The 26,659-nt window shown below is 43.3% G+C and overlaps 2 protein-coding genes across 2 annotated transcripts in view; one reads left to right on the top strand and one right to left on the bottom strand.

Annotated features, from left to right (window-relative positions):
- The first annotated feature begins 303 nt into the window (after positions 1-303).
- Positions 304-9,112, top strand: NUP88 (nucleoporin 88kDa). Its single transcript, XM_014952969.1, has 16 exons — positions 304-670; positions 1,134-1,259; positions 1,459-1,545; positions 1,707-1,883; positions 2,633-2,816; positions 3,251-3,401; positions 4,046-4,144; positions 4,298-4,388; positions 4,557-4,658; positions 5,366-5,524; positions 5,996-6,121; positions 6,646-6,711; positions 6,952-7,032; positions 7,557-7,683; positions 8,369-8,487; positions 8,868-9,112. Exons 1-16 carry the CDS (start codon positions 597-599, stop codon positions 8,929-8,931), a joined length of 1,833 nt encoding a protein of 610 aa, XP_014808455.1. The 5' UTR covers positions 304-596; the 3' UTR covers positions 8,932-9,112.
- A 3,743-nt stretch (positions 9,113-12,855) lies between these two features.
- RABEP1 (rabaptin, RAB GTPase binding effector protein 1) overlaps positions 12,856-26,659 on the bottom strand; it is a 30,248-nt gene continuing 16,444 nt past the window's right edge. Inside the window, exons 9-18 of the mRNA XM_014953280.1 lie at positions 24,136-24,603; positions 21,966-22,070; positions 21,079-21,195; positions 19,733-19,831; positions 18,174-18,314; positions 17,464-17,653; positions 17,120-17,175; positions 16,398-16,496; positions 15,594-15,710; positions 12,856-13,501 (exon numbers count right to left, since the gene is read on the bottom strand). Coding sequence (XP_014808766.1) covers positions 13,400-13,501; positions 15,594-15,710; positions 16,398-16,496; positions 17,120-17,175; positions 17,464-17,653; positions 18,174-18,314; positions 19,733-19,831; positions 21,079-21,195; positions 21,966-22,070; positions 24,136-24,603 — 1,494 coding nt within the window. The 3' untranslated portion in view covers positions 12,856-13,399. The remainder of the gene's footprint in view (positions 13,502-15,593; positions 15,711-16,397; positions 16,497-17,119; positions 17,176-17,463; positions 17,654-18,173; positions 18,315-19,732; positions 19,832-21,078; positions 21,196-21,965; positions 22,071-24,135; positions 24,604-26,659) is intronic.

Genomic DNA, 26,659 nt, shown 5'->3' with positions numbered 1-26,659 from the left:
GTGAGGGGGCCGTTGTGGGGGGGGGGGAGCCGTGACGGGAGCGCAGCTGGGGGGTGGGGGGCGGTCGCTGAAGGACCCGGGACGGGTGGTCACCCTCCAGCCTGCTCTCGGGCTGAGAGCCTTCCCTCAGTCGTTCCCTTAGTTTTCCTTCAGTTTTCCCTCAGCCCTTCCCTCAGCCCTTCCCTCAGCGCTTCCCTCAGCGCTTCCCTCAGTTTTCCCTCAGCCCTTCCCTCAGTGCTTTCCGCAGTCCTTCCCTTAGTTTTCCTTCAGTTTTCCCTCAGCACTTCCCTCAGTTTTCCCTCAGCTTTCCCTCAGCCCTTCCCTCAGCTTTTCCTTGGCCTTTCCCTCAGAGAAACCCTTCTCTTTGTGCTTGGCCGTGGCTGGCAACGAGTTTTCCCCTCTTTCTCCACCGTTGTACAAATCGCCACCCGAAGTACGTGCCGTGCTTCCCTGGGCACTTTCGATGACTTGTGCTTTGACCGCAGTATTTGTATTTTCAGACCCTTATCTGCATAAACCCGCCCCTGTTTGAGGTTTATCAGACGCTGCTGAGCCCCACGCAGCATCATGTGGCGCTCATCGGTACCAAGGGGCTCATGGTGCTGGAGCTGCCCAAACGCTGGGGGAAGAATTCAGAGTTTGAAGGTGGGAAATCCACGGTGAACTGTAGGTGGGTGATTCCTCAGGTGGTTAATGACACCCCTGTCCTGCCATCCCTCCTCCACACCCTCTCCTCTCTGAGGGCCATGCCGATACAGAAGACATGGGTGGTATTGGGCTTGTAGGGGCAATCATAAATGAAGTTATTTTGGGTCAGGGACTTGCTGATTGTCAAGTGCCCCAAGGAAATGACCCTTTAAACTTGTTGCAATTGCTGAGGAGTAAGGTGGCTCCTCTGTAGTATTTTCTTTAGCCTTCCTGGGGTCTTTTAGCTGTGGTAGTTAAAAGCTTGTGTCCAAATGGAAATAACAAAGAGCTTCAAGTTAAATCTGTACTTCTAATTTTAAGAACAATACAGCTAATGGATTTGAAACCTTTTTGTTGAGTTTCTAGCGCCTCCTGCTCCCACTCCCCTTAGAAATAACTTGTTCTGTGTTTCTTCTAACACTGTGTAATTCTGTTCTGTATTTCAGCACTATTCCTATTGCAGAAAGGTTCTTCACAAGTTCAACATCTCTGACTTTAAAGCATGCTGCCTGGTATCCCTGTGAGACATTAGAGCCCCATATTGTGCTCTTGACTTCAGATAATACTATAAGGTAAAAGCAGTAGGGTTTTTTTGTCATAGTTGGTCTGATTTTTTCATTAGATATTTGTGTCCTGCCATTCTTACCAGGATTACCAATTAAAAATAGGATGGGAGAAGTGTTAGACAGATACCAGGTGATGTTCCTGCACCAGCAGGGACTGTACAACACCGCTGGCTGAATGAACACTGCTGCTGTTTCTTTCCTCTAGGTTTTACAGCCTGAAGGTGCCTCAGACACCCATCAAAGTGATTGCTCTTTCAGACACTGAGGAGGAGACTCTTACAATCAAAAAAGGGTTGGTGTAGCTTCTTGGATTTTGCAATGCTTTTGGCAGAATAAGCTCTGTATTCTCGGTTGTGTTTTTAATGAATAAGGGATAAATCTACCTCTTGGCCTAGTCGGAGAGGAAAAAGTTGAGGGTCTCAAGTCCTGTCTCATGTTCTGTCTTGTCCCCAGGAGAGCCTACACAGCGTCGCTGGGAGAGACTGCGGTGGCGTTTGACTTTGGGCCCCTAGTGCCGGTCCCGAAGAACATTGTTGGGCAGCGAGGGAGCGAAGAAGTGTTGGCCTATCCGCTGTACATTCTGTATGAAAATGGAGAGACATTCCTCACATACATCAGCCTGCTACAGAGGTAGGGTCCTGTTCATCCTTGGGTTTCATGGGGTGTTTGTATGTTTGTACTGTGTTAGAGCTGGAGACCCATCTCTCAGTTTGGCTGGGACGCTGTAATGGAGGCTGGGCTGAATTTTACTGTATTGCAGCCTGTTTTATCTCTTTGTGCCAGTGCTAACAGACTGAAATCCCAGAATAGCATGCCATCCTTCTTCATCCAGATGTTACAGGTGCCATTTTCACTGCTGAGAACTCACTGTCTGTTGTTGACAATCAGAAATCTGAAATTAAGAGACTGGACTGTTAAAATATCAGTGGGTCTGAGGCTGTTGGGTGTATTTTGGGGCCTTCAGTTTGCAGCGCAGAGGTTTGGGTGAGGCTGAAAGAGCAAGTGGCATCTCAGGAAAAAAACAGTTTAAGGTCATAAAGGATTCACAGTGGTGTTCTGTAACGAAAAGTCTAGAATATAAACATGATATAATAAAAGATTGCTGCTTCAGATAACTGAGAAGATGGTTGAAACTTTACAAGTTAGATCCTGTGTAACTGAATACTAAAAACGTGTGGTATTTAGGTTAGAAACAGCCCCGTTGGCCTCTGCCTGAGAAATGATGCAGCATTGAGCAGATCCTGTCTGTAGGGTTGGGTTTGTTTGTTTTGGTTTTTTTTTTTAATTATACATATTTTGTGGTTATTACGCAGCAAACCTCCCGCAGGGGGAACTCTCCTTCCACACCTTGTGTTGTGAACACCTCTGCTTTATTCCAGCACTGGGAATCTGGGGAAGCTGCTTGGCCCCCTGCCCATGCACCCTGCTGCAGAAGATAACTATGGCTACGATGCCTGTGCTGTCCTGTGCCTGCCTTGTGTCCCAAACATCCTGGTGATTGCCACCGAGTCGGGAATGCTGTATCACTGCGTGGTGCTGGATGGAGAAGAGGATGATGAGCAGGTATACTTTGTCTTGGTTGGGTTTTTTTTTTTCGATATGCATTTTTCTTTCTTTGGTTCCTGGCTGCAAGATGGCGAGGTGCCTGGAAGTGAATGCCAAGTGCCAAAGCTGCATTGGTTTATGATGAGGTAACGGGTCTTCCCCCTCTTCCAGCCAGTCCCTGTGATTCTCTGGTGATTTTATTTTACGTGTCAGTTCTGTGTATCCTGCTGGTAGATCAGTTTTTAATCAAAATTATTACCAAGTTTTTGAAAGAGTATCTTCTAAGAAGGAACACCATTTCTTAGATATTTTTCAGTTAAAAAATAAAGGGACTTGAACTACTTTCCCTAAAAATTAATACTCTTCCCTACGTTATCTGACTTCTTGATACTGTTTATGTTGGTGTTTCTATCCAAGTGATGTCTCACAGAAGAATTCAATGCTCTTTACAGTCAGAAAAGTCATGGGACCCAAGATCTGATCTCATTCCCTCCCTGTACGTGTTTGAATGTGTTGAGCTGGAACTTGCACTGAAACTGGCATCAGGAGATGAAGAAGAGCCTTTGGAGTCCGATTTCTCTTGCCCAATCAAACTGCATCGAGGTAGGGTTGTCCTTCAGGTTGCTGCCTTTTTCTTGATTTCACGAATTTAGGATCAAGCTATTTACAAGTTATCATTGGTGTCAAACAGTGGTGTTGGAATAAGGATTTGCCTGATGCCATCAGTAAAGCTGTGGACAGAGCAAGCCTGGGAGGTGCTCTAGTGTTCACTCAAGGGCAGGTTACGTGGTCACGTAACACTAGGTTCTCTCTGCTGTGGATTATAAAGTGAAATTGCTGCATCTGGAGTGACCTGTGGATGCAGGGAAGTGCTGTGGGGATGGGGATCCTGAGGGAAGAACTGGTATCTGCTCATTGGACTATCCCATGTAACTGTGGGGCAGGAGGTTGGGTAGGACAAGCAGTCTGTCAGCATGCTGGTCTGCTGGCTTTAGCTGATCTGCCCCGTAAAATCTAGTGGATTGATACAGATGTGTGAGAGGAACAGTTCAAAACAATTCATCAGGTATTTCAAGCGTAATTTAATTTTATGCAGAACATCTAGATCTATTTTTGGATACGGATGAGTTAGTACTTCCAAGAAGATGTTAATGCTGACTGGCCACTAAGTTGACACAAGTATTCAACAGTGCAGGTTTGAAGGATGAGTTTTTCTCAGCCTTCTCCATTTGCTGTTTAAATTTCAGATCCGAAATGTCCCTCTCGATACCACTGCACACACGAAGCTGGTGTCCACAGTGTGGGGTTGACGTGGATCAATAAACTGCACAAATTCCTTGGTTCAGGTGAGTGGAGAGACTGCGTCGCAGGGAGAGGCAAGAGATCACCATCCAAACACCTACAGTGTCTGCCAGTAACAAACTGGTGGACGTGGGTAATAATGAGAATCCTTTACCCTGCAAAGTGGATCTGATGCATTCTGACAAATCTCGTTGCAGATGAAGAAGACAAAGACAGTTTACAAGAGTTGGGAGCAGAACAGAAGTGCTTCGTTGAACACATTCTTTGTACAAAACCCCTGCCATGCAGGTAAAAACCAAACCCTTTCCACTTCTTCCAAATCAGCGAGTTGCTATAGAAAACAGCTTTGTGAAACACATCTGCTTTGGGCAATTGCCTCTTTTCCAAAAGAGTGAACTTGCACAACTTCAGGAGCAAAGAAGTTGACTGGGTCATTCTTGTGTTTTGTTCCCTCAGGCAACCTGCTCCGATTAGAGGATTTTGGATCGTTTCTGACATCCTGGGGCCCACAATGATCTGCATCACAAACACCTATGAGTGTATTACAAGGCCTCTCTTGTACGTTGCTCTTAATTGGTTTGAAATCAGTGACTGTTGAATGAAAAGGATCTCGGGATATTATTTTGTTATTGTTATTCTTTTGAGCCTTTCACCCCAAACTTCTGCACCTCTTAATGACACACAATGAATTTGCCTTCTGAACACTCCCTGGCTGAGCACTTAAGTGTTATTGTAGTAGCTATTAACTAATGGTAAGGTGTTTGTAGGGGTTATATTAATCTATATCACTTTTAATTAGTATTAGGGCATTGTATCAAAGGGTTCTTGACAGTATTGTTGGGGTTGCATCTTAATTTTTATAATGAGGGAAGCTGCTGATCAGAAGTTCGTTTAGACAGTAGTATAGGGATTCTTAATGAGTACCAAGGTTATGTGGGTTCTTAAATTGCTTCAGGCTGCTTTGGAAAGCAGGTCATTCTGCCAGTTGAGTGCTTGCCTTGTTATGGAACCTTCTCCTTATGTAAAAGGATATTGATGATTCTTGCTCGTTTCAGCTGTAGCCAAACAGAAAGCTGTGGGGATGAGAGCTCCACCAGCCTTGTCTAGAGCTGCAGTTACTACATAATTGAAATATTTTCTCTTGGACCGTTTCTGACTTAGTGCTGTAATACATTAATTTCACACTTTAACTACCATTTAAACTCTGATGTAGTTTCAATTTTTCTGGTTTTAAACTATGTTCTCCATGTGATGTTCTTTGGTAGGAGCACAGTCCATCCTGCATCCCCTCCCCTGCTGTGCACCAGAGAAGACAAAGACGTTGCCATTTCCCCTCTCCGTATCCTGGCTGAGTCACAGCATTCCTTTGAGAAGCACATCCAAAGCATCCTGCAGCGCAGTTCTGCCAACCCCTTGCTTATCAAGTAAGTAAATAGCTTTTCCTAAGGGACCTGAAGAGGGAAGACTCAGAACTACTGTGTGTGTGTGTGTTCATCAGCTCCTGACTGAACGGCGCGTTAGTTTGGACACAGCAGTAACGGGGGTGCAGCTCCTGCAGCCCCCTTGTCCCTCTCTGTCTCTACAGGGATGGAATCACATCAAGTGACTGTGTAGATCAGGAGGGGAACTATCTTGCTCCAGTCCCCTGCTCAAAGCAGCACTGACCTCAGCTGATGAGCTCCCTTAGCACTTGACCCACTGGGTTTTGAGTATCTTAAAGATACCCTGGGATTTCCTCATATAAGAAAAATTATTTATAGCAAGGAGATTTAATTGTAGTCCTCACTTTGATAACTGAGCTCCCAGAGCCCTTAGTATAACTCCTGTGAGCTCTTCAGCCTTTCAGAGGAACATGTTAAGACTCGGATTGCCAAAACCTGTTTCATGTTGTTAAGGTCTGCAGATAAAGATACTGCTCCTCCCCCTGAAGAATGCCTTCAGCTTCTTAGCAGAGCCACACAAGTGTTCAGAGAGGAATACATACTGAAGCAGGATCTGGCAAAAGAGGAAATTCAGCAAAGGTAAGAAGAAAAACCCTCATAAATAACTACTGAACAATGTTTCTGTGAAACAACGTCACTGAGGATCAAGCACTAAACCTCATCTGCTGGACTAACCCTTGTTAATGAGTAAAATGTGTTCTGGGACTAATGGGATACCAAAAATGAATTTGAGCTACAAGGGAAGGCAGAGGTGGGTGTAATACCCCATCTCTGTCGTGGCTCATAGGGGAAAGGAAAGGAAAAAAGGTAAACACACACACATAAAACCCTGCTCTTTTGCTGTTGTCAGTCTGCCTCTGCCTGCGGGTGGCAGGAAATCCTCTGCCCTCGGCAATAATCCTGACAAAGCTCCTAAAAGGAAAATTGCATAAAATAAGTCTCTGCTTCTTTGAGTTGTACTTGTTTGTTCTCTCCACTGTCTGTTATTCAGTGTCTTTAGTTCTTCGTGCTCCTAGAAGCATTAATCACTTCTCTCCTATTTTCCTGATTGAACTGGATTGCTCTTCTGGGTGGTTTGATTTTATGTATGTATTTATTTTAAGAGTGAAGCTGCTGCGGGGACAGAAAAAGAAACAACTGGAAGATCTTAATTACTGTCGAGAGGAAAGGTGAGTATAATCTGTCTGTTTTTATTGAGCCAAACACGAGGAGTGATGCACCTTTGTGCAAAAAGTACTTTGTGCAGGGTCCTGTGTGAAACGGGCGAGAAGTGAATGCGTTTCCAGCTCTAATTAGGCACGTGGGCTCACTCCCTGCTCCAGCTTTTTGGGCCCCCTGTCCTGTTCCCACCCACAGCCAGCCCTGCGTGTAGCTGGAACAGCAAAGAACCCTTTCTCACTTGCTCACAGGAAAAGTTTGCGGGAGATGGCCGAGCGCTTGGCTGACAAGTATGAGGAAGCCAAAGAGAAGCAAGAAGATATAATGAACAGGTGAGTGCAGACTGTGCTGCTTCCTCACAGCCCACCTGCTGGTTGCAACTGTGGTAGAAGGGATGGGCAGGAAGTTAAAAATGAAATTCTTCTGAAACTCACTTCTCTGGAGCTCAGTGGTGATTTTCAGTACTACTTCAGGTTCAGCCTGAGTCAGTTCGGGTCCAGTCCTGAGACTTAGGAAGCGTGGCTGGATATTAGGAAAATTTTTTTTCACTGAAAGGGTTATCAGGCATTGGAATGGGCTGCCCAGGGAGGTGGTTGAGGCACCATCCCTGGAGGTGTTCAAAAGCCGGGTTGATGTAGTGCTGGGAGGTCTGGTTTAGTGATGATGCTCCTTGTTTGTTGTGTGGGTGTCTATTTTTGTCAGTTAGGTTGACGGTTGGACAAGATGATCTTTAAGGTCCCTTCCAACCTAGAAGATTCTGTGATTCTGTGACAGAAGTGTGGGAGGGGTGGTGTGTTGGCACAACTGATCTAAGAGGTAAATTAATCCAGCAACATTTCCTGCTTGGCACATGAAGGATGAAGAAAGTACTTCGGAGTTTCCACTCTCGGCTTCCTGTCCTATCAGACAGTGAGAAAGATATGAGGAAAGAACTGCAGACAATACACGACCAGCTGCAGCACCTGAGCAATGCCATCAGACAGGTGAGAGAATGAATTATCTCACCCACACTGAATGCCAGTGCTGCCACAGTCCTTTCAACAGAGCAACTTTGTACTTTGCTAAATTAGCAACAACATATTAAATAAATAACTTCTGATCCTTGTTACTAATATAGACAGAAGCTCTGCAACCCAGTATAAAGTACCAGTCCCTAAAGGGGGCTGCAGGAGATCAGGGTCTGGAGCCATAGGATGAAGGGGAACAGTTAGAAACTGAAAGAGGAGAGATTGAGATGAGATCTGGGGAAGAACTTCTTTGCTGTGAGGGTGGTGAGAGCCTGGCCCAGGTTGCCCAGAGAAGCTGTGGCTGCCCCATCCCTGGAGGGGTTCAAGGCCAGGTTGGAGGGGGCTTGGAGCAACCAGGTCTGGTGGGAGGTGTCCCTGCCCAGGGCAGGGGGTGGCACTGGATGATCTTTAAGGTCCCTTCCAACCCAAACCCTTCTGTGATTCTATGATAAACCCTAAGAAAGAAAGTCTACGCACCCTCCTCAGCTCAGGTACTAACTTTCCCTTCTGTTTGTGGGAGGAAACATGCAAAAGCAGAGTTTAACCCCAAAAGAATTGGAATTTATTGTAGTATGACACACCAATCTGTAACTGTAACAAGCTTTGGCAGGTAGTAAGTACCAACACTGACTGGGTTCCTCTTTTTGTACATGGCTTCCAGGTTAAAATGAAAAAGGAATACCAGCAGAAGAAGATGGAGAAGGGCACCAGCCCCCGCAAACCCAGCATCACCCTCAGTGCCTACCAGAGCAAGTGCATCCAGACCGTCCTGAAAGAGGAGTAAGTTAAAGCCTGGATCCTCCTGTATGTCCAAGCCCTGGCACTAACACAAGCAATTCTGTTGGAGTTCCTAGGGTATAATTCACCCTCTGTGCTGCGTGAGGGACTGTGCTGCACCAGCTGGAGCTTGGGGAGATGGCCTGAAGCACAGCGTGACAGCAGCGCTGCCTGTCTTACGCTGCTGTTAAACTAAATCTGCTTTAAGCCTTGCTTTTCCCCCCGAGGATCTTTTGGCAGTCTGTAGCCTGCCTATAATTAACAGAACGATTTGCAACAGCGCTCCCATTCTCTGCTTCTACTGTAGGAAGTATTCCCCTTCCTCATTAGTCTCAAACAAAAATGACTTCCAGCCTTTTGACTTGAATTTGTTTTTCTTGTAGGGGCGAACACATAAGGGAGATGGTCAAACAGCTCAATGACATCAGAAGCCACGTGAACTTCTAACACGTCCACGAGGAGGAACCTACACCCAAAAGGCTGGAGCAGCTTTAGTTTTCTCTGGTATTTCCCCTTGTATGTTTGAAGTTTGTATGTTTAACGTTTGTATGTTGAACAATACGCCTTTTACTTGTTATTTTGTAAAGTTGGACTGTGAAATAAAATACTTTTGTTAAGACTCCTTAAATGCTGTGCTTTTCTTTGCTTTTTCTACCAGTGCAGCAGGTATTTTAACCCTTCAGTATGTTACTGTGTAATACTGACAGCTACCTCAGTGGTGGGGAATTGCTCCTGCCTTCACAAAGTGACTCTGGGAGCCTTCTCCTACCCTCTGGGGTCCAGTTACTTGGGGGGAGACCTGTGGCAAAGGCAGAGTAGAAAGACCAGAGAAGCGCACACACTTCAGCAGCTTTTTTTTTTTTTTTTTTTTTTAATTTGGAACACTTTCTTCATAAAGGACACACCTTCAATACAGTTAACAAATGGTTACACTTGAATCCTGTAGACAGCAGAATTCTACACCCACGATTGCACAGGACACCAATGGCTTGGTTCACTGGAATGCAGTATTAACTTCCAAACGCTCACTTTGCCTCTATCAAAGGATGGCTCTGGGGCCCCCGTCTCGCCCTTAAAAAGGCCAATTATTGATCTGCTGTAGACAAACTTTAGTGGACAATAAATAATTGTTGTCCCCTCCCTCCCACCCCTTAGAAAAGGTGACGTGGTCAAGCTCAGTTTGGAAAAGTAGTACTGCACTGCTACAAAAGTGGCACCCTCAGCGCCAGAGTCAAGCTGGAAGGGAAGGAGGGCTGTTAGTACCCGTCGGGTAACGAGGTTACCAGGCATGCTGCAAGAACACTTGGGTTTTTTTGTACAGATTAAGACTATACAGGTACAGGAATGCATACAAAACTCCCATCTTGTCCCTTTTACAGGCCCCAGTAAAACACAATCCAGTTTTCTAATCCCCTCACCCCGTGTGTCGTAGCTGACCTGCCGGGTTACAAGTAGTGCCTTGTTCCAAATCTCTTACTGAGCCAGGAGAACCTACCACCCTACTCAAATCAGGCTTCAGGACACCATGAGCTGGAGGGAAGAGCATTGGGTTTTATGAGTGATACCACCGTAATCCATCCTGTGAGTATCTCCACCACTTCATTTACAGGCTTTTAAATTTGCTCTGCAAATTTGGCACACACTTTGTATTTAATTTTTTTCAAAGGCCTCTAAGTTTCCTAAATTCAGCAGAAGCTTGAGGAACTGCTTCTGAAGCTGTGCTGGCCAGAACTCCCCGGAGGGCCAGCCCCTCTGGGTTGTCCCTGTGGGACAGCTGGCCGTAGCCAGCACATCTCCCTCCATCTCCCACCACTTCCATGAACAGCCAGGGCTCTAATTGAAATATGAGAGATTTGCACCAATTGGTGAAAAAAGGTCACTCACATCTCAACTCCTAAAATGGCCACAGCTGGTACCTGAAGAGGAGGGAAGGTGTTCGGGTACGTGATGGAATAAGGTGGCAAAAAAGGAAAACAACCATAAATTATACACTTTTCCTCTCCAAACCAAAGGAAGCTCCTTCACTGACAGGGTTTAAAAGGAAGCTGGGCGGCAGCTCCAGCCTTTCCAGGCCAGGTCTCACCCCAGCCCCCTTGGTGCCCCATGGTGCCTCCAGCTGCCTCCAACTAGCCCAACGTGCCATCGCTGGCCACAGAAAATACACGAGCATGCACACAAACACACACACACACACACACACGCATGCAAAACTCCATCCGGCACCACTTGGGTTTGTCCCTGTGGCTGTGAAAGCTCACAAACCGACTGCCCACCCAGCGTACAGGCTGCAGACACCTGCAGAGCTCACCTACAGAAAGCCATGGCAACCATTTGTAAAAAAAAAATATATATATATAAATAATACACTAAGGGAAAAGCCCTGCCAGCCCTGTGCTACCTGAACCCAAATCAAACAGGCAACTACACGGTGGCACGGGGCAGGTTGGGCTGCTGGGAACGGGCACGGACATGTGGACCAGAAAGGGCTCCTGAAAGGCCATCACCGGCCGCTGGCCTCGCTCTCCTGCACTAGGATGGTCCCAAAACTCAACCAAAAATCCTGTTTCTACAGAGGTCTTCAGGCGCATTTCCTCAAGCGCTCGGCTGCCAAAGAGGTTGTGGTTCTGCCAGACACCACCAGGCTCCTTAAACACTGCTGCCCGGGTTCACTATCAGTAACCAGTTCAGGTTTAGTTTTGGGGAAGGAAAGGGACACAGGAAAAAGCTTTACATTCTGCAGCTCCTAATAAAGGCCTGTATTGATTTTTTTTACTCCACTGAACAGGCCCCTCACCGTTGGAAAACTGAATGCAAACCATCAGGTATTGGATTTGTGCATCAGGAGGCAGCTGCTGTCACCTCACAGTTCAGCAAATAGTGAGAAAGGTTAAAAAACCCCAAATCTGGTAATAGTTAATTCATAAAGAACCTAAGCCACATTTCAATTTCACTTTTAAGTGAAATTAAGTGTCATCTTAAGAAGATGACAACTCTGCTGTCTATTAGTCTACTCATTACTAATATAGGGAAAATGGCTTTTGGGTGTCAGGATTATGAAAGGAATTAATTGCTAGGGTGAATAAAATGTTTTAATTCTTGCAATGAGTGACAAGGAATTGAGCTTGTATGCTTCTTTTTGGCTGATTTTAAGGCATTCCTCTTCAAAACCACCAGTTCTAACTTTACGTTAGTAGCAGGATCCACACTGCTAAAAGAAGGATTTAAGCACTTAAAATATAATCATGTGCATTACAGTTTGGAGCATTTTTGATCACTTCTGAAGGTGATGAAGAAAACCAGATCTATGACTAAGTATACGTAGAGAAAGAAAAAAAAACAGTAAGGAATGGAGGAATGTCTTAAGTGATAAATTTTGGACAGTAATGATCTGCTCTTTCAGCCTCCTTCCTCCTAAATGAGTCATAAGCAGGGGCCAGTTCAAGAACTCAAAGTCACCACCAGTATTGCCAACACCCACAACCGTTCAGGAGACCATCGCTACCCAACTGTGTGCATCAACTCCAACACAAGGAGAAAAAGGAGGAGGAACAGTCAAGTTACCACCATACAGTTAGAGAACAAGAAACCCAAACCGAGCACCTGATCGATCACAGGCACTTCCTGCCTCTGCTGTCCCGTTAGAATGTAATTTAAATACAGAAGTACAGGGCAGTGTAGGCAGGAGCCATCTCTGAGCAATGCCACGACAGCGGACGTTACCGTAAGAGATGCACTGTACCTTTCAGACTTGAACCAGCAGAATAACGCGGCTCCAGCGCGGTTGTGCTCTGGGATTTGAGAGTGGGATCCCTGCTCTGCAGCTACCACGCCGACCCCCGGGAGGTGGGTCAGGCTGATCACTTCCCTCAGCACCTCACCACCACCACCACATGCCAGGGAAAGCTGCCGACTTCACACCCGGCGTCATCCGCCTGCACCAGCCCCAGGAACCGCTCGGCCAGCGCCCAGGATTCACACCAGCCCGGGTTTGGTTGTGTGTTACAGACACAGAGAAGGGGCTGCAGGTACTGCTCAGCTTTCAAGATGAGAAAGAACCAGTTGTAGTTCCACCTTCTAAATTTCATTCGCAAAAAGAGGTTACAAAACAGTGCATTTCTTGTGCTTTTCTTTAAGTATCAGAATGCAACGGAAAAATTTCAAGGAGCTAAATTCTCAGTATACTTTTCTCTCTCTTTTTTTTTTTTTAGATTAGCATTTATCTGTTCAGGAGACACACAGCTCACTCGTGTTCACCACATTTCAGCAGCATCCAGATTCTTCAACACAAAGTTAATGGTAAAAAAAAAAAAAAAAAAAAAAGAAAAGAAAAAGAAAAAGTACTGAGTTATGAAATAAGATCGATATCCAGTGTCCTGCTAATAAAGTCATATTTTAATATAAAATATTCATACAGCATACTCTACACCTCATTCTCTCTGCTAGCTGAATACTGTTACTGACTATTCAAACAGGAAAAACTTCAACCACTTTGCTCTTCAATGTTTTGGAGGGACAATATGGTTTCCAGCAGCTACTTTGATCACAGTAGTGGTGGGGGGGGAAGGAAAGAGGGAAAGACAGGGGGGAAATGTTCCAAAACTCTATATTAGGTTATGAAGTTGGCTGAAAGAGGGGAAGTTTTTCAGAATGTAAGGACTGATCCCACTCAGTGGAACACGAAACACCACACTCATTAGTGTTTCCATTAGAAAGTTCTCCTTCCTACACTGCAAAGTCACCCTTGTGCTCTCTTCCTGCCCAGTACGAAACCTTTTTCCCCTCTAGAAACAAAACTTAGTCATTGCTCCCCTCTGTTGTCTTCTGCTCTTTCGGTTAGAGTTAAATAATAATTAATGTTGCTATAAAGATGAGTTAAAAACCCCAAATGCAGCCTTGGAGCCCGCTCATCAGGGTGTCATGTTTCAGGAAGCTGATTAATGTCCGTCAGTTTTGTGTCATTCAGGATTGCACGGATTCTCTCCAGGGAATCTGCCTGCCGGATCCGCTCCAGCTGCACCTACAGGAAACCAACAGAGGCAATTGAGAGGGTAAAAGGTGCCGACGTGAGACCACAGACCCTGAACCACAACTGAGCCAAGGGGCCAGTGGGCAACCCCCAGGGCCTCACAAGCACCAGGGAGATCAAATCATCGTTGGCCGAAAAGTGGAAGAGGTGAAGGAGCACAAGCTTCATTTAGAACCGAGAACGAGGGGAAGGAAGACACAAGGCAGTTGTATTTTACAATAAAAAGCCACCTCCTGCAGGGCTCAACCAAATGTTCATCATCACTCTATGTTTTGCCCAGTGACCAGTCACAGACACCATACTGGCCAGGCAAACTGGAGATGTGCAAAGCAATATAAACTTTCACAGGAGGAACATAAAGGAAGTACAGACCTGCCCAACATATACCTTCAAGCCTCTCAACATCCAAGTTAACTGACCTCGGAGGAAAGGTCCCATTTCCAAGCTCACTGCTGTTACCTGCTTTTCTGATAATCCATCTTAAACTACTACTTATATGCTGAAAAGGTGCCCAGCCAGAACTGTGTTGAAATGAATGCAAATAGGTCACAATTTATATTTTTTTAATTTTTTTTACATTCTAACTTTCACATTCTTTGTGTTAGGGTCTGGCCTTTCAGTTGTAAATTCCCAATTAGTGGTTAATTGATTTTTAGCCTTTCCTCTCCATTGCTGATACCTCATTTGGCCAGTGGACACCTCACACGAGTGATACACAGACTCTCCACTGACGGGGTCAGGGAAGGAAATAGCCCTCTCAGACTATCAAGAAACCAAAATCCTCATTCAATGGTAATCTCTCGTGTTATGCAGCAGATCCTGTACTGGGCACGGTGGAGATGGCACAAACCACTGTTTAAACTGAAAGCACCAACTGCTGAGGAACTAACATCTAAGGGCTGCTTAGGGGCAGAAAGAAAACACAAATTAAAAAGAATGATGACAAGGAAGAAGCAACTTCACCAGCCAGGACAATTCAATAGTCTCCTTTGTCCTACCTACTCTTCCAGAAACATCCAGAACAAGAGAGGACAGATCCCCATTGTCCATCCAGCTAAACTCTGTCTAGTAAACCATCTCCTATATTCCTGCTTTACTTCTCCAAACAAACCTGAACACCTGACTCAAAAAAATTACATTTTTTATTCTGCTGAACTTCACCAAGCAGACTGGCCAAGAACTCAGAGGAGACAGTGCTGAATTTCAGTGTCCCCTTTGTGAGCAAGATCTCTACTAAGCTGGAATGTGAGGGGGGTGCAAATTCTAAACCCACAGACACTGAAGGTGAGACCAATCCAGTGGCTCCCCACTTTCTTGCAAGCACAGAAACTGCAGATCCCTTTGTGCTCTCTACAGTTAACAGAGAGACCAGCCTGACAAACTGGAACCAGCCTCGATGAACACCCTGCCAAAACTCTCTCCTTCAGCCATCTCTGGGTATCTCATCACCAACCACAGGTTCCCCTTTTTGGAGGAAATGCAAGGACAGCAACAGTGACAATAGTAAGGATAAGATTTTTAGACAGTATAAATGGAAAGCAGTAAATAAAACATGATATGAATATATTAAAATGGTTCCTCAAACAGTAAAAGTTCCTTACTTTGAACTCAAATGTTTGCAACCTAATGATTTGCTATGAAAAGTAACACATTAGATGTTACAGGAGATGGACAACGGAATGGGACAGCAACTTGGTCTAGTGGGAGGTGTCCCTGCCCATTGCAAAGGAGTTGGAACTCGATGATCTTTAAGGTCCCTTCCAACTCTAACCATTCTATGAATCTACTCTATGAATCATAAATGCCAGGGAGATGAGGTGCCATCACTTATGGCTCTCTACAGTTCCCTTTAGTACAATAGTTGTGTCTCTGCTGCTGAGAATCAGTTAGAATCAAGTAATCAGAATTAAATCCCCAATAGGCCTTAATACTAATATTATATTAGGAATACTTGATCGGTTTATTATACTAATGACTTTTAAAATAGCTTGAAAATTTACTACTGCTACTTCTTATTTTACACAGTGCTGGAGAAGCAAAGAAACAAAAGCAGCACCTTAGAAATTGATAGCACTTTCCTTACCTGAAGTGTCTGAGAAAGCTTTACAAAGTCTCTCTGTACTTGCTCACTGACATCTAGTTCAGTCTGCAACCGCTGAGCTTTATTCTTCTCTTCAAATACCAGCTGTTCAAGGCTTGCCTGAAGAGAAAGAGATTTCTTATGCTATGCTTTAACTAAATAAAAAAGTTCATATAAATAAAAAAGCTCATATAAACTGATGAAAGCATGGTAACTAGAGCAAAGAAGCACAGTTATTCTGAGTCCTGGCAAGAAATTAACCAGTGACTCTTTCTACATCTCAATTTTCCTAATTGCAAAATTGGGGGTAACGCCTGTCAGACAAACATCCTCATTAGATTGGTTAAAGCACAGAAAAGCCCAAGCTCCAAGGATTTCAAAATAAATAAACAGATTTCTGATTTTAATGGACCATGACCATAGAAGGCAGTAATCTGCTGGTGAAAATATGACAATTGTGCTGTCTCAGGTTTTAGTCAAAAACATTGGAGAAGGAGGGGGGGTGGGGTGAGGAGGGAAATCAGATCACAATTAATTCACCTGACATTACTGAAACCTAACTTTGGAAGATGACCCACAAGAGACTCCCAAGTCAGCAGCAAATCAAATCCACTGCTTTACAAATCCAAGCGCAAAATGACTGGGATGAGGATTTAAACCGCATCCAACAGATACTACTTCACTGCCAGAATCTTACCAACATGCAAAAGCTTCCTTTCCCATTTTCATGTAGTGATACATCTTCTGACCACAGTTTGACCATCACAGAAGATGCAGACATACTGCACACCCAGCCAGCATAGCTACCTTTGCTGCTGTCTCCTTCTTCAACTGTTCTTCTAGAGTGGTTTTTGTTTCCTGCAGACTCTCCAGCTGCTGCAGGTTTTCCTGCGAAGAACTTTCCAGCTATATAATAATAATAAAAATAAAAAAAAGTATTAACTAAAATTCCTAACATTTCAATTTCTCACAGTCCCTCCCCACAGGAAGTATAGCCTAAGTGTCTTTCCCAGGCCTCAGAAATACACCTAAATAATCTCTCCTGGGGACACAGAAAACACCTAAATAACTTCTCTTTCTCTCTATTTATTTGTTTTTGGAGCTGGAGAGAAGTGGCCAAACCAGACATTTAGGTTATTAGAAGGTAGCTTAATATTAGTTAGGAATTTAGTCAGGAATTAGTTAACCCACTGTTTAGGTTACTGATTAATAAACAGACAAAACACCTTTTAAGGAACAGAACTATGACCGTGTCCCAGTCCTACACCAGCACTGACACAGCTACTGTGTCCTTAGGTCAGCTCTTTCCCTCCCAACACCGGGCACATTAAACATCATATAAAAATATATCAAGTGTTACTGACACCTCAAAGGCAGATGGGAAAAGAGTTCATTTTCTCTGATATGAAGAGGTTGATGTGAAAGCCAGCAACACAGTGTCACTGATAGAACCAGCAGGAGAAAGAATAATCCTATTTTCTTTGTTTAAAAGAACAAACCAAAACTCCCACAGTGAAAGGGCTCCTTACCTGTTCCTTTTCCACTTTTATTCTTTCCAGTTCAGCTTTTAAACTGGAAATGGAAGCTGAAAACCAAGAATATTAAAGCTTAAATGCAAGAAAAACACAGGAAACTGGACATACCCTGTTTACTTCTGTTAATAGTTAAAGGAGAATTAAGCACGTGCTACACCAAAGGTACCTCAAAAGTAAACAAATTATTGTACTTTTGCTTTCAGCTGCACAGCTTTGGTGTATCTGCTATCAAAACTGGACAGCATTTAAAATTCAGATAATCTACTTATCACAAAATCAAGTCTTCACTTATCTAACTTCTAATAATCCCATTTTGAGACTGTTTTACCCCTGCTCACCTATTTCCTCTTTGCAATTCTCTATTTCCAGCTGTAGAGTTTCTTCTATATTTTCTTTCAAGTATTGTTCAGCTTGAATCTGCTCTTTTAAGAACAAAATCTCCGCCTTCAGTTTCTCCTCAAGGTGATCTGCCGCTGTCCGCACGCTAATTATGTCTTCACGATATTTCAGAATCAGCTCACGGAGCTCCTGAATCAACAATTAGCAAAGATTTATATTAGGATCTTGAGATACAGCACCATATTTATCAGCATATAAACCAGAGACAAAGTTACTTGAGGATAAGGGAGTGGCTGTGGGAAGGATGACAAAGCTTATCATGATTCAAGGTTCAGGATTATTACTAGTTCTTAATTAAAGTGACTGACTAAGCTTCATTTATTGAACCGATACCTATATTGGAGGCACGGTGACTGAACACCTGTGTGCCCAGTTGCAAAATACAGTTTAAACTGGCTGAACTGGGATAAGCCCACACTCTACTGACAACAGAGCAGCTGCCCGGCCACAGTTCACTCGTATTATTATTATCTATCCATACCCTGAAGCATGGATCAGATTGCTGATTCTGTACATCACAGACTTAAAAGGTTTAATATCCAGCTTATTGTGCCTTGAGCTACTTGAGTCAGCTTTTTGATAAAGGGTATTCTTCCAGCAAGATCTAATCACGTGCATTATTTGTGTTAATGATTTAAAAAGGCTTTACCTCTGCTGCTTCTGGCAGAATGAAATCTTCAGCTTGCTGCAGAGACACATGCAAGCTATGCTTTCCTTGAAGACTTTCATTATCTTTTTGCAGTCTCACCAGCTCTTCTGAAACCTGCTCCCTGGACTGTGTCAGGACAGCCTCCAATGTAAAGAAAAGCAGAAATTCTCACTCAGGGTCACGCTCAGCTCTTTTCACGCCCCGTTTGCTAACACTGCTCTCAGAGCTCGGGTGAATTGATGTTCTCCGTGAAGAAGGGAAACAAAATGTTTGTGTGGATCAACACAAATGGTTCTCTCTTGCCTGGTCTTTGCACCAGAAAGAAAGGCAAGATCAATCTTAACTGTACAGGTAGGAGGAAGCAAGTGATAAATACAGCATTAAGTCTCCCAGTTCTCTTCCATATTTGCCCAGTAGCTGGCTGTGCTCATGGGGGGAAGGCGGGGGGTGAAATCATATGTGGTTTCAGGAACCAGCAGTGATGTTTACTCAAGTCACCAAACTACTCAGCTCTACGATCAGGTTATTCAAAAACCTTAAACATTCATCCCGAAACTTTCAGTGGCAGGCATCTGCCTCCCACTGCCTTTTGAGGAAAATATGAAAACAGCTGATCCCACGTGAAGAAAAAGAATTAAGAAACTACACGTTTGGTTGCATTACAAGAGAAAAAGGTCCAGCAAACTTTTCTGAGAGGAATGATTGCTTTGGTATAGGGAAAAGGGACTTCAACTCTGAGAGAGGCTGCCCTTTGTACTAGAGGTGGGCAGCATGAAAAGCGTATTCACATCATTTTCTGAAGCTCCCACATCTGCAGAACATCACACAGAACATTTCAAGCAACGTCCTGATGTCCTACAGACAATCACAGAGCTGGGATCGATGAGAATGAATGCTCTTAGTCCCTGCGATGCTGTGCAAGGGAGGAAAAAAGAAACTTGATTCTAATATAGAAGGGAATGAATTGCTCTAAGGAAGTTAGACTTTGTTCTGCCCTAGAAAATGAGGTTCTATTCCTGGCCTCTGGCTTAATTCCTACAAGATGCTCAAAATAGTATAAAAAAACAACAACAACAACCAAGTGAGTTCCCATACACATCTCTTTCTGGGTGTTAGGGTTGATATTTTAAGTCTGACCTGTAAAAACATTGAGCATTCATGTCTAAAACCCCAAAAAATACTCACTAGTGATGGTACTCGTGATGCATCCTAAAAAATTATCTTGAGAAAAATCTATTCCGTCTTCACATCTGAAGTGAAACAAGATACTAAATGGGCAGGGAATATACATAATGAATAAGGGGAACAAGTTGACTACTGATCTCCATATTAATCAATATGCAAACACACGGGAAGCATGACTGATTGCCCTTAAGAACAGTTACAGGTCCAGCACTTGGCATCAGAGCTCATTTGGTCAGTCATTCACATGTCAAGATGTACAGCTCTCTCAGCCCAGCTGGGCTGGGCAGCAAGACAGAGCCTGTGGCACCCGCTGGGCTGCAAAGGTCACACAAACAGTTGCTGATGAAGCCATCTCTGGGCCTAAGTCATCTTACCATTTGCTCCTGGACACTTCTTTTTGCTTGTGAAAAGGCCTGCTGCAGCTCGCTGAGGAAGTTCTCCGACTTCTGACATTTAGCCATAAGCAATGAGATCTTCAAAGAAGAAAAGCCAGACAAAGACATAAAGCACAAAATAAATTTTGAAGAAATAATCACTGAAGTTCTCTTGTCGGTTATCGTTACTAACATACGCATTGAAATGTCAAACTAATCCACTAAAGTTTATTTTGCTATTTCCTTACTCAATACAGCAGTAATGCAGCTCAAGCCAGTGAGATGCTGTGCTTCTATACCAATAATATACTTATATTCTATTTCCAAACAACAAATAAGCAGTTAATTCTAATCAAACGGATGTAAGCCTGTTCAATGACACTGAAGGGGAACTGCAGAGCCACTATGTAAGTTTTCAGTATTTTCTTTAAGGTAATTTTTTTACCTTTCTCTGAAAGCATAGATCTTCAAAAACTTTATCACTGAAGTTATTCTACACCACCACATGCCTAAGTATTACTTAAGAGCACCCTGGTACAGCCAAAAGAAAGAAGGTATAAACACATTCCTGTCACCAAAGACAGACTTTGTCTAACGACGGCTGTTTCTTTAGTAAGAAAAAAATACTGGGTGGGAGGGAAGAAAGTCACCCAGCTCAAGTGAAGTAAATTCAATGTCTTGTACCCAGCATTTACCTCATTTTGTATTCTTTAATGGGCGAAAGATGATGACTTTGTCTCTTAAAGCTATGACTACCACACACCCTATTTGGCTCTGTTGTTCCTGGAGAGTTACATAGACATCTCAGACTGAAAAAAATCCTTTCAGCAGGCTACTGTTTTAAAGAAGTCTAGTGCATATTTTTGACCAAGTATTGGTGCCGCCTCCTCAGACACTCATTAACTGTGTGTCTTCACCCCAAGTCCAGCAACTGGGTGTCAGGTGGTGATGAGAGCAAGTGGTATGAATAGACCACTCTTCTACTGCCAAGGACAGTGACCAAGAACACAGGACTACTTTTGAATGTTTGGGTGATTTCATACATAGATCACTTCAAAACACTACTCAAATCCCAATTATCACTCCTGTAACAGACTTCAGGATTAGAGATGAAACTTTAGGACCAAAATTGGGTAACATGGTATTAGAGACATGTCAGACTTATCTAAAAGCTGTGGCAGACTCAGGTGGGGCATAATTCTACAGCATAATTTCTAGAACCCTTGAAATTCTCATTTTTGTTGCCTCTACAACAGGTCTATATCTAACAGAAGACAAGAGTTCTTATTACATACTTTTAATAGCATTTCATGATTCCTACTATCTTGATTAGAAAATGCTTGTACCTGATTAGAGGAGTCTTCAGCACTTTGTTTCATATAATCCTCCAATTCCTGTTTATCTTTCGTTGTCTTTTCCAGCTGGTCATTGGCCTGTCTCAGCATCACCTGCAGCTTTTTCACCTGTGTTGTTACAACGAAATAATATAATTTGGGGGAGTATTTACTTCAAATATACAAATATGTATTTACTTACAAATATAACCCGCCCCATTGCAACCCGAACCACAAAACAAATCTCTCCAAACCCTACACAACCCAGAAGTGCCTTTGCTGATCTTCTGAAAGACCCCACATCACAGATTATACCTCCAAGGAAACATGGGACATCAAACTGCACTAGACCATCTCCATGCAATGACTTCAATCCCTTATTTCAAAGCAGAACGTGACTCATGCCTTCCGTACCCATCTGAAAACTGTTCCTCAGAATATGGCAGGAAACAAACATCCTGCAATACTTTACGGTCATTTTACGCTGCTCAGAGGAAGCCCTCTAATTTTCCCTTGGCTATTAACAATTCTTCCAGTATCAAAGATAATAGAATTCAATGCATGAAAAGCATTTTAGAATATAAATTATGAAAGATACTGACTTCAGCATGAGCACACCACTTTTTATAGAACAGTGCCTTTACTGCATGGTCCTATAGCACCAGATAAAGTCGTTCTCTGGGGTGAATACTTAAGAAACAGGTACATGTGGTGCTCATGATCATGTAATGGTAACAAATTAAGTTATATCACTAAAATGTCAGAAGTTATCCAGATTTTAAGCATGCTGACATTGTTCAATTAAAACCAATGAATAAATGAGCAGATGGTTCACTGTTGCAACCTTAGCAGTATGAACAAGTGCAGAAGTCTTGCTAAAGCTTGAAGAGAAATCCCACCTGGTCTCTTGTCTCAGCCTCCTGAATCTGGATACCTTGCAACTGCTTCTCATAATTCGAGCACATATCACAGCGTCTGCCCAGCTTGTTCCCTGCGTTCTGCACCTGGAGAACACAGAGTTATCACCTGCCAGCAAGGCCATAAAATTCTTCAAGGAATGCAGAAGTGCTACATACTCTCAGGTGTGTTGTGTGACCACAAAATATTAGGGATAAAAGACGGTAGCAGAATGATGTAATGGCAAGATTAAGTTGCTCTAAAAGTAAAGGATAATGTAAATCAGCTGCAGGATATCAGCTTTTCTTGGCATGAGTCCCACTATCACACAAAAGCGATAAGCCATGACATGCAAGAGTTCATCAAGTCATTCAGTGTGTCCTTTTGAAAGATACTACTTAATTACCTGTATAGAAACAGACATCCCCCCCAAAAAAAGCTTGCAACAGACCATAACATTTTTTTTCCATGCAATTGTTTGGTATTACAAATCAAATTATAAACACAATACTACAGTGTTTGGGGTTTTTTGTTTTTAATTTACATAAACAAATTAAAAAGCATGTCAGTTCCTCAGGCCAGGACTTCCTTCAACCTTTTTCCTCCTGTAACTGAGCTTTGAAAATTTTTCAATGGCGCGTACTGATTTTTTCTACAACAGTCATTAAGCTTTATTTACATTTTAATACCCTTCTCTAGGATTGCTCACTGTCAGGGACTGAATAACCAGCTAAAAGAACAATTGGGAAAGAATAAAGTAGAAGACAGCCAGATTTAAAGAAAAAAAGAATAAACCAAAACAAAACGAGAGAAGTGTGTGTGTTTAAGTGCTGGGGTGTGCAGCAGGGAAACAAAGAGTAAACCAGTTGCTATTTTGAAATTGTGATGGTTTTGGCCAAGGGGACAAACGGCAGTTTTATCAAAGCTGTAAGTCATGTTTGAGCTGAAAATTTGTATTCGCTGCTCCGCGTCCCACGCGCACAGAGAGGCATTCACATACCCCGCTTCTACACGTGGGAAGCAGTTGCAGTTCTTTTCTGAATTCTAAGAGAGGGTTGGAGTAAAATGTCATCCAAATGTCAACAGGGCAAGGAAATACTCAAGAGCAAAGGATTTAACTCAGCTCAGAGATCACCACACAGCAATTTCTCCAGATATTACAAATTAGTAGCAACATGAAAAATTGCAACTTTACAAATAGTGGTTTGCAGATGAGCTGAACTTCAACAAGTTGAGGAAAGGAAATATGACTAGTTCTAAATTTCACCTGTCCTTTGTCTGGCCTCTACTCTTTTGCTGCATTCTTATATTCCTTTTTTTTTTTTTTTAATGCCCATCTTTGTCTTCTTTTTCACCCAATATGGATTGTTATCCCTTTCACCCCTTTCTTCCCCCTAAAGCATTGTTCCTTGGCCTCTCTTCTTCTGACAGTAACCACAGGAGCTCCACAAGACTTCTCTTTTAATCAATAAATCAAACACAAGCTTTGAACTGACCTCATCTAAAGCTGCTGAAAAACTGACAGGCAGAACACCCAGAGGCAACTATTTCCTTGGTCACCCATACTGGAACTGGCAAGTGTTAAATCTAATCTGCTGCTTGTCGCTCCCAGAAATTGCTTTCTGATGATGCAAGTCCCAAGCAATTTTCTGAAGCTTCCTTTGTGGTAGCTCTGTGTGTTTTGCATATCTTGGCTGCTCATTTATTTCTAAATTGCACTCCATGCCCAATCCCCAGTAAAACCCCTTGGCGTACAAACCAGCGCTGTTAGCTCTGCTCCTTTTGGTAATCTTTGCACTTTCCTACTCACCCCCTGTTGCGCATCCTTTCCTTAGCTTCCCATTTTCTCCTTTGAGCTCTCCCACCATTTTTAACCCCTCACACATTTACAAGATCAACAGCTACCTCTTGCCAGACTCTCCCCTGAGGGTAAAAATACCCTGTATTTAGTAAAGCTGGCTTTCCCACAAATGGCATCAGGCAATACCACTTGCATCAGAAGTGCTTTACCTACAGAAATACTCCAAGAGAGAAAAGCAAATAGCTGCATACAATGCTACCCATTTCCTTTGGCACCTAAGTCCATGTAAAGCAAATTAGGAAGAGCTTTCAGCCAGACAGCCCCCAAGGTGCAGGCAGTGGTCATGGCAGAGATGTGCAATGGGTACTCACCTCCTTCTGCAGCAGGTTCCACTCCGTCTCGCTAACCAAGCGGTAACCGCTAGGAGATACATAAGCGCTTTCTACCCCCTGGGTAACGCTGGAAAGAAGAGAAGCAGTCTCTTCTTGCTCTGGTGTCATTGCTTTGATTGCTTTTTCCTGATCTTTGGTTAACATGAACCCACTCGGCATTTGCAGAGACCCAAGGGAAGCTGTATCAAAGTTCTCGGACACCGAATCTGCTCCAACAAGTGGTCCAAAATCCGACTCATCCAGGTTCCCAGCAGATTTTGCTTTGTTGTTGTATCCTAAAGCTTTGGACTGTAAAGATCCAGATGTTCCCAGACTGTCTGTTGACTGTGCCCTCCGTAGTCCGTCTTTAAACATATCATTATCCGATTTATTGAAAGATTCGCCAGAAGAAAGAAGCAAGTCTGCATCCAACGAATGGACTGAGCCATGGGTGCTATTTACCTGCACCTGGAATTGAAAAAAAAAAAAAAAGAGGAAGAAAAAAAAATTATATACTCCATTCTAAGAAGCATGGTACAAAAGGAATTCTGGATACTAGTTATCAGGTATGATAAAAGTAAGTTTAAATGGGCTTTGGCAAGAACATCTAATCACTAAGCTTAACACAGAAAAGGGTAGAGAACTGAAATGTACCAGCTAGAATTAAAAAACAAAACAAGCAAGCAAAAAAGGTCTTCTGTTAACAGAGCACCTTAATATGAATCTGTCTTCCTGCCAGACAAGCAAGGACACAGTCATCTGACATCTTCCAATATTTGAAATAAGGTGCTTCTTCCACTAAAGATATATACTTGCAATACATTTCTAAAACTATAATCTACAAAACAGAAGGTAAATACTCCACTTCCACAAGTAAATTCAGGTCTTTCATAAAACAAAAACTTCACATTAGCAAAGAAATAAATGGTGAATTATAGACTTGAAATCTAACTCCATACTGATAAACGAATATTCTTCTTCTTTGTTCTGCCTGAGTGTAGAAAAACTGTAAGAAAACCAAATATTTTCTCTAAAATATTATTTGTACACAGAGTAAAGTGAAAAAGGAAACAGCTGGGCTTAAACAGAAAGGCATCCTGGGGGAATGCCGATACCAACAGCCACACTGACTGTCCTGTGACGGGTATAAGGCACATTAAGTCTCTTGATCTATTTTTATTTATTTGTAGCAGCAAAAAAGAGAGAAGTAATGCTTTATTTAAAAAGCATATGACTGCTTTTCAAAATACTTTCCAATATATTATGCACTTCTGCTTTGCTATTAGACATGTAAGGAAATTATCACTGAAAACAAGCCTCTTGAGAAAAATAACCATTTCTGAAATAGGTCCAGCAGAGACTTGCAGGCAGCTGGTACTTCCATATAGGTGTTTCTAACTTCTAACAATATATTATGCATTACTTGCTTTATGACTGTTGTAAATGCTTTAAGCATATTTATATTTACTTCAGTATGTAAAGTTGACATGTTTATCAACATTTTATCAAATCAGTGATTTATGAGTTAGAAGTTCATAACAAAAAGTCATGAGAACATGGCGTTACATAAACTGTATCTTCAGACACCAACTGTTTGGTGATACAGTTAATAAATCATTTGTTTGTATTGCAAACGGCTCAGCAGAAAATCACAGAATGGTTTGGGTTGGAAGGGACCTTAAAGATCATCTAGTTCCAACCCCCCTGCCCTGGGCAGGGACACCTCCCACCAGACCAGGTTGCTCCAAGCCCCATCCAGCCTGGCCTTGAACCCCTCCAGGGATGGGGCAGCCACAGCTTCTCTGGGCAACCTGTTCCAGTGTCTCACCACCCTCACAGCAAAGAATTTCTTTCTAGTATCTAATCTAAATCTCCCCTCTTCCAATTTAAAACCATTACCCCTTGTCCTGTCACTGCACTCCCTGACAAAGAGTCCCTCCCCAGCTCTCCTGTAGCTCCCTTCAGATATTGAAGGGCCGTTATAAGGTCTCCCCAGAGCCTTCTCTTCTCCAGGCTGAACAACCCCAGCTCTCTCATAGGAGAGGGGCTCCATCCCTCTGAGCATCCTCGTGGCCCTCTGCTGGACCCATTCCAACAGGTCCATGTCCTTCCTGTGCTGAGGACTCCAAAGCTGGACACGGAGCTCCAGGTGGGGTCTCACAAGGGCAGAGTAAAGGGGCAGAATCACCTCCTGTGACCTGCTGGCCACGTTTCTCTTGATGCAGCCCACATGAGGTTGGCTTTCTGGGCTGCCAATGCACGTTGCTGGCTCATGTTGAGCTTCTCATCCACCAACACCCCCAAGTCCTTCTCCTCAGGGCTGCTTTCTAGCCATTCTCCCCCCAACCTGTATTTGTGTCTGGGATTGCCACATCCCAGGTGCAGGACCCTGCCATTGGCTTGGTTAAAGTTCATGCAATTTGCACGAGCCCACTAGAAGCTTCAAGCAGCTTCTGCAAGAACTTGGTGCTGAGCCCCAGGTACTGGCTTGGCAAACTTATTTTTGGTTGCTGAACAAAACCCT

The sequence above is a fragment of the Calidris pugnax genome, unplaced genomic scaffold (assembly GCF_001431845.1).
Source record: "Calidris pugnax isolate Ruff unplaced genomic scaffold, ASM143184v1 scaffold133, whole genome shotgun sequence".
NCBI classification, from domain to species: domain Eukaryota; kingdom Metazoa; phylum Chordata; class Aves; order Charadriiformes; family Scolopacidae; genus Calidris; species Calidris pugnax.
Note: the sequence above shows the minus strand (reverse complement) of the source record. Positions and strands in the feature narration are given on the sequence as shown.

What these genes read in the sequence shown, in the direction of transcription:
- NUP88 (XM_014952969.1), top strand. Translation starts at nt 597, where the DNA reads ATGGTGCTGGAGCTGCCCAAACGCTGGGGGAAGAATTCAGAGTTTGAA. An exon ending in TACATCAGCCTGCTACAGAG is followed by an intron (nt 1,884 to 2,632) that starts GTAGGGTCCTGT and finishes GCTTTATTCCAG; the next exon opens with CACTGGGAATCTGGGGAAGC. An exon ending in TGTATTACAAGGCCTCTCTT is followed by an intron (nt 4,659 to 5,365) that starts GTACGTTGCTCT and finishes GTTCTTTGGTAG; the next exon opens with GAGCACAGTCCATCCTGCAT.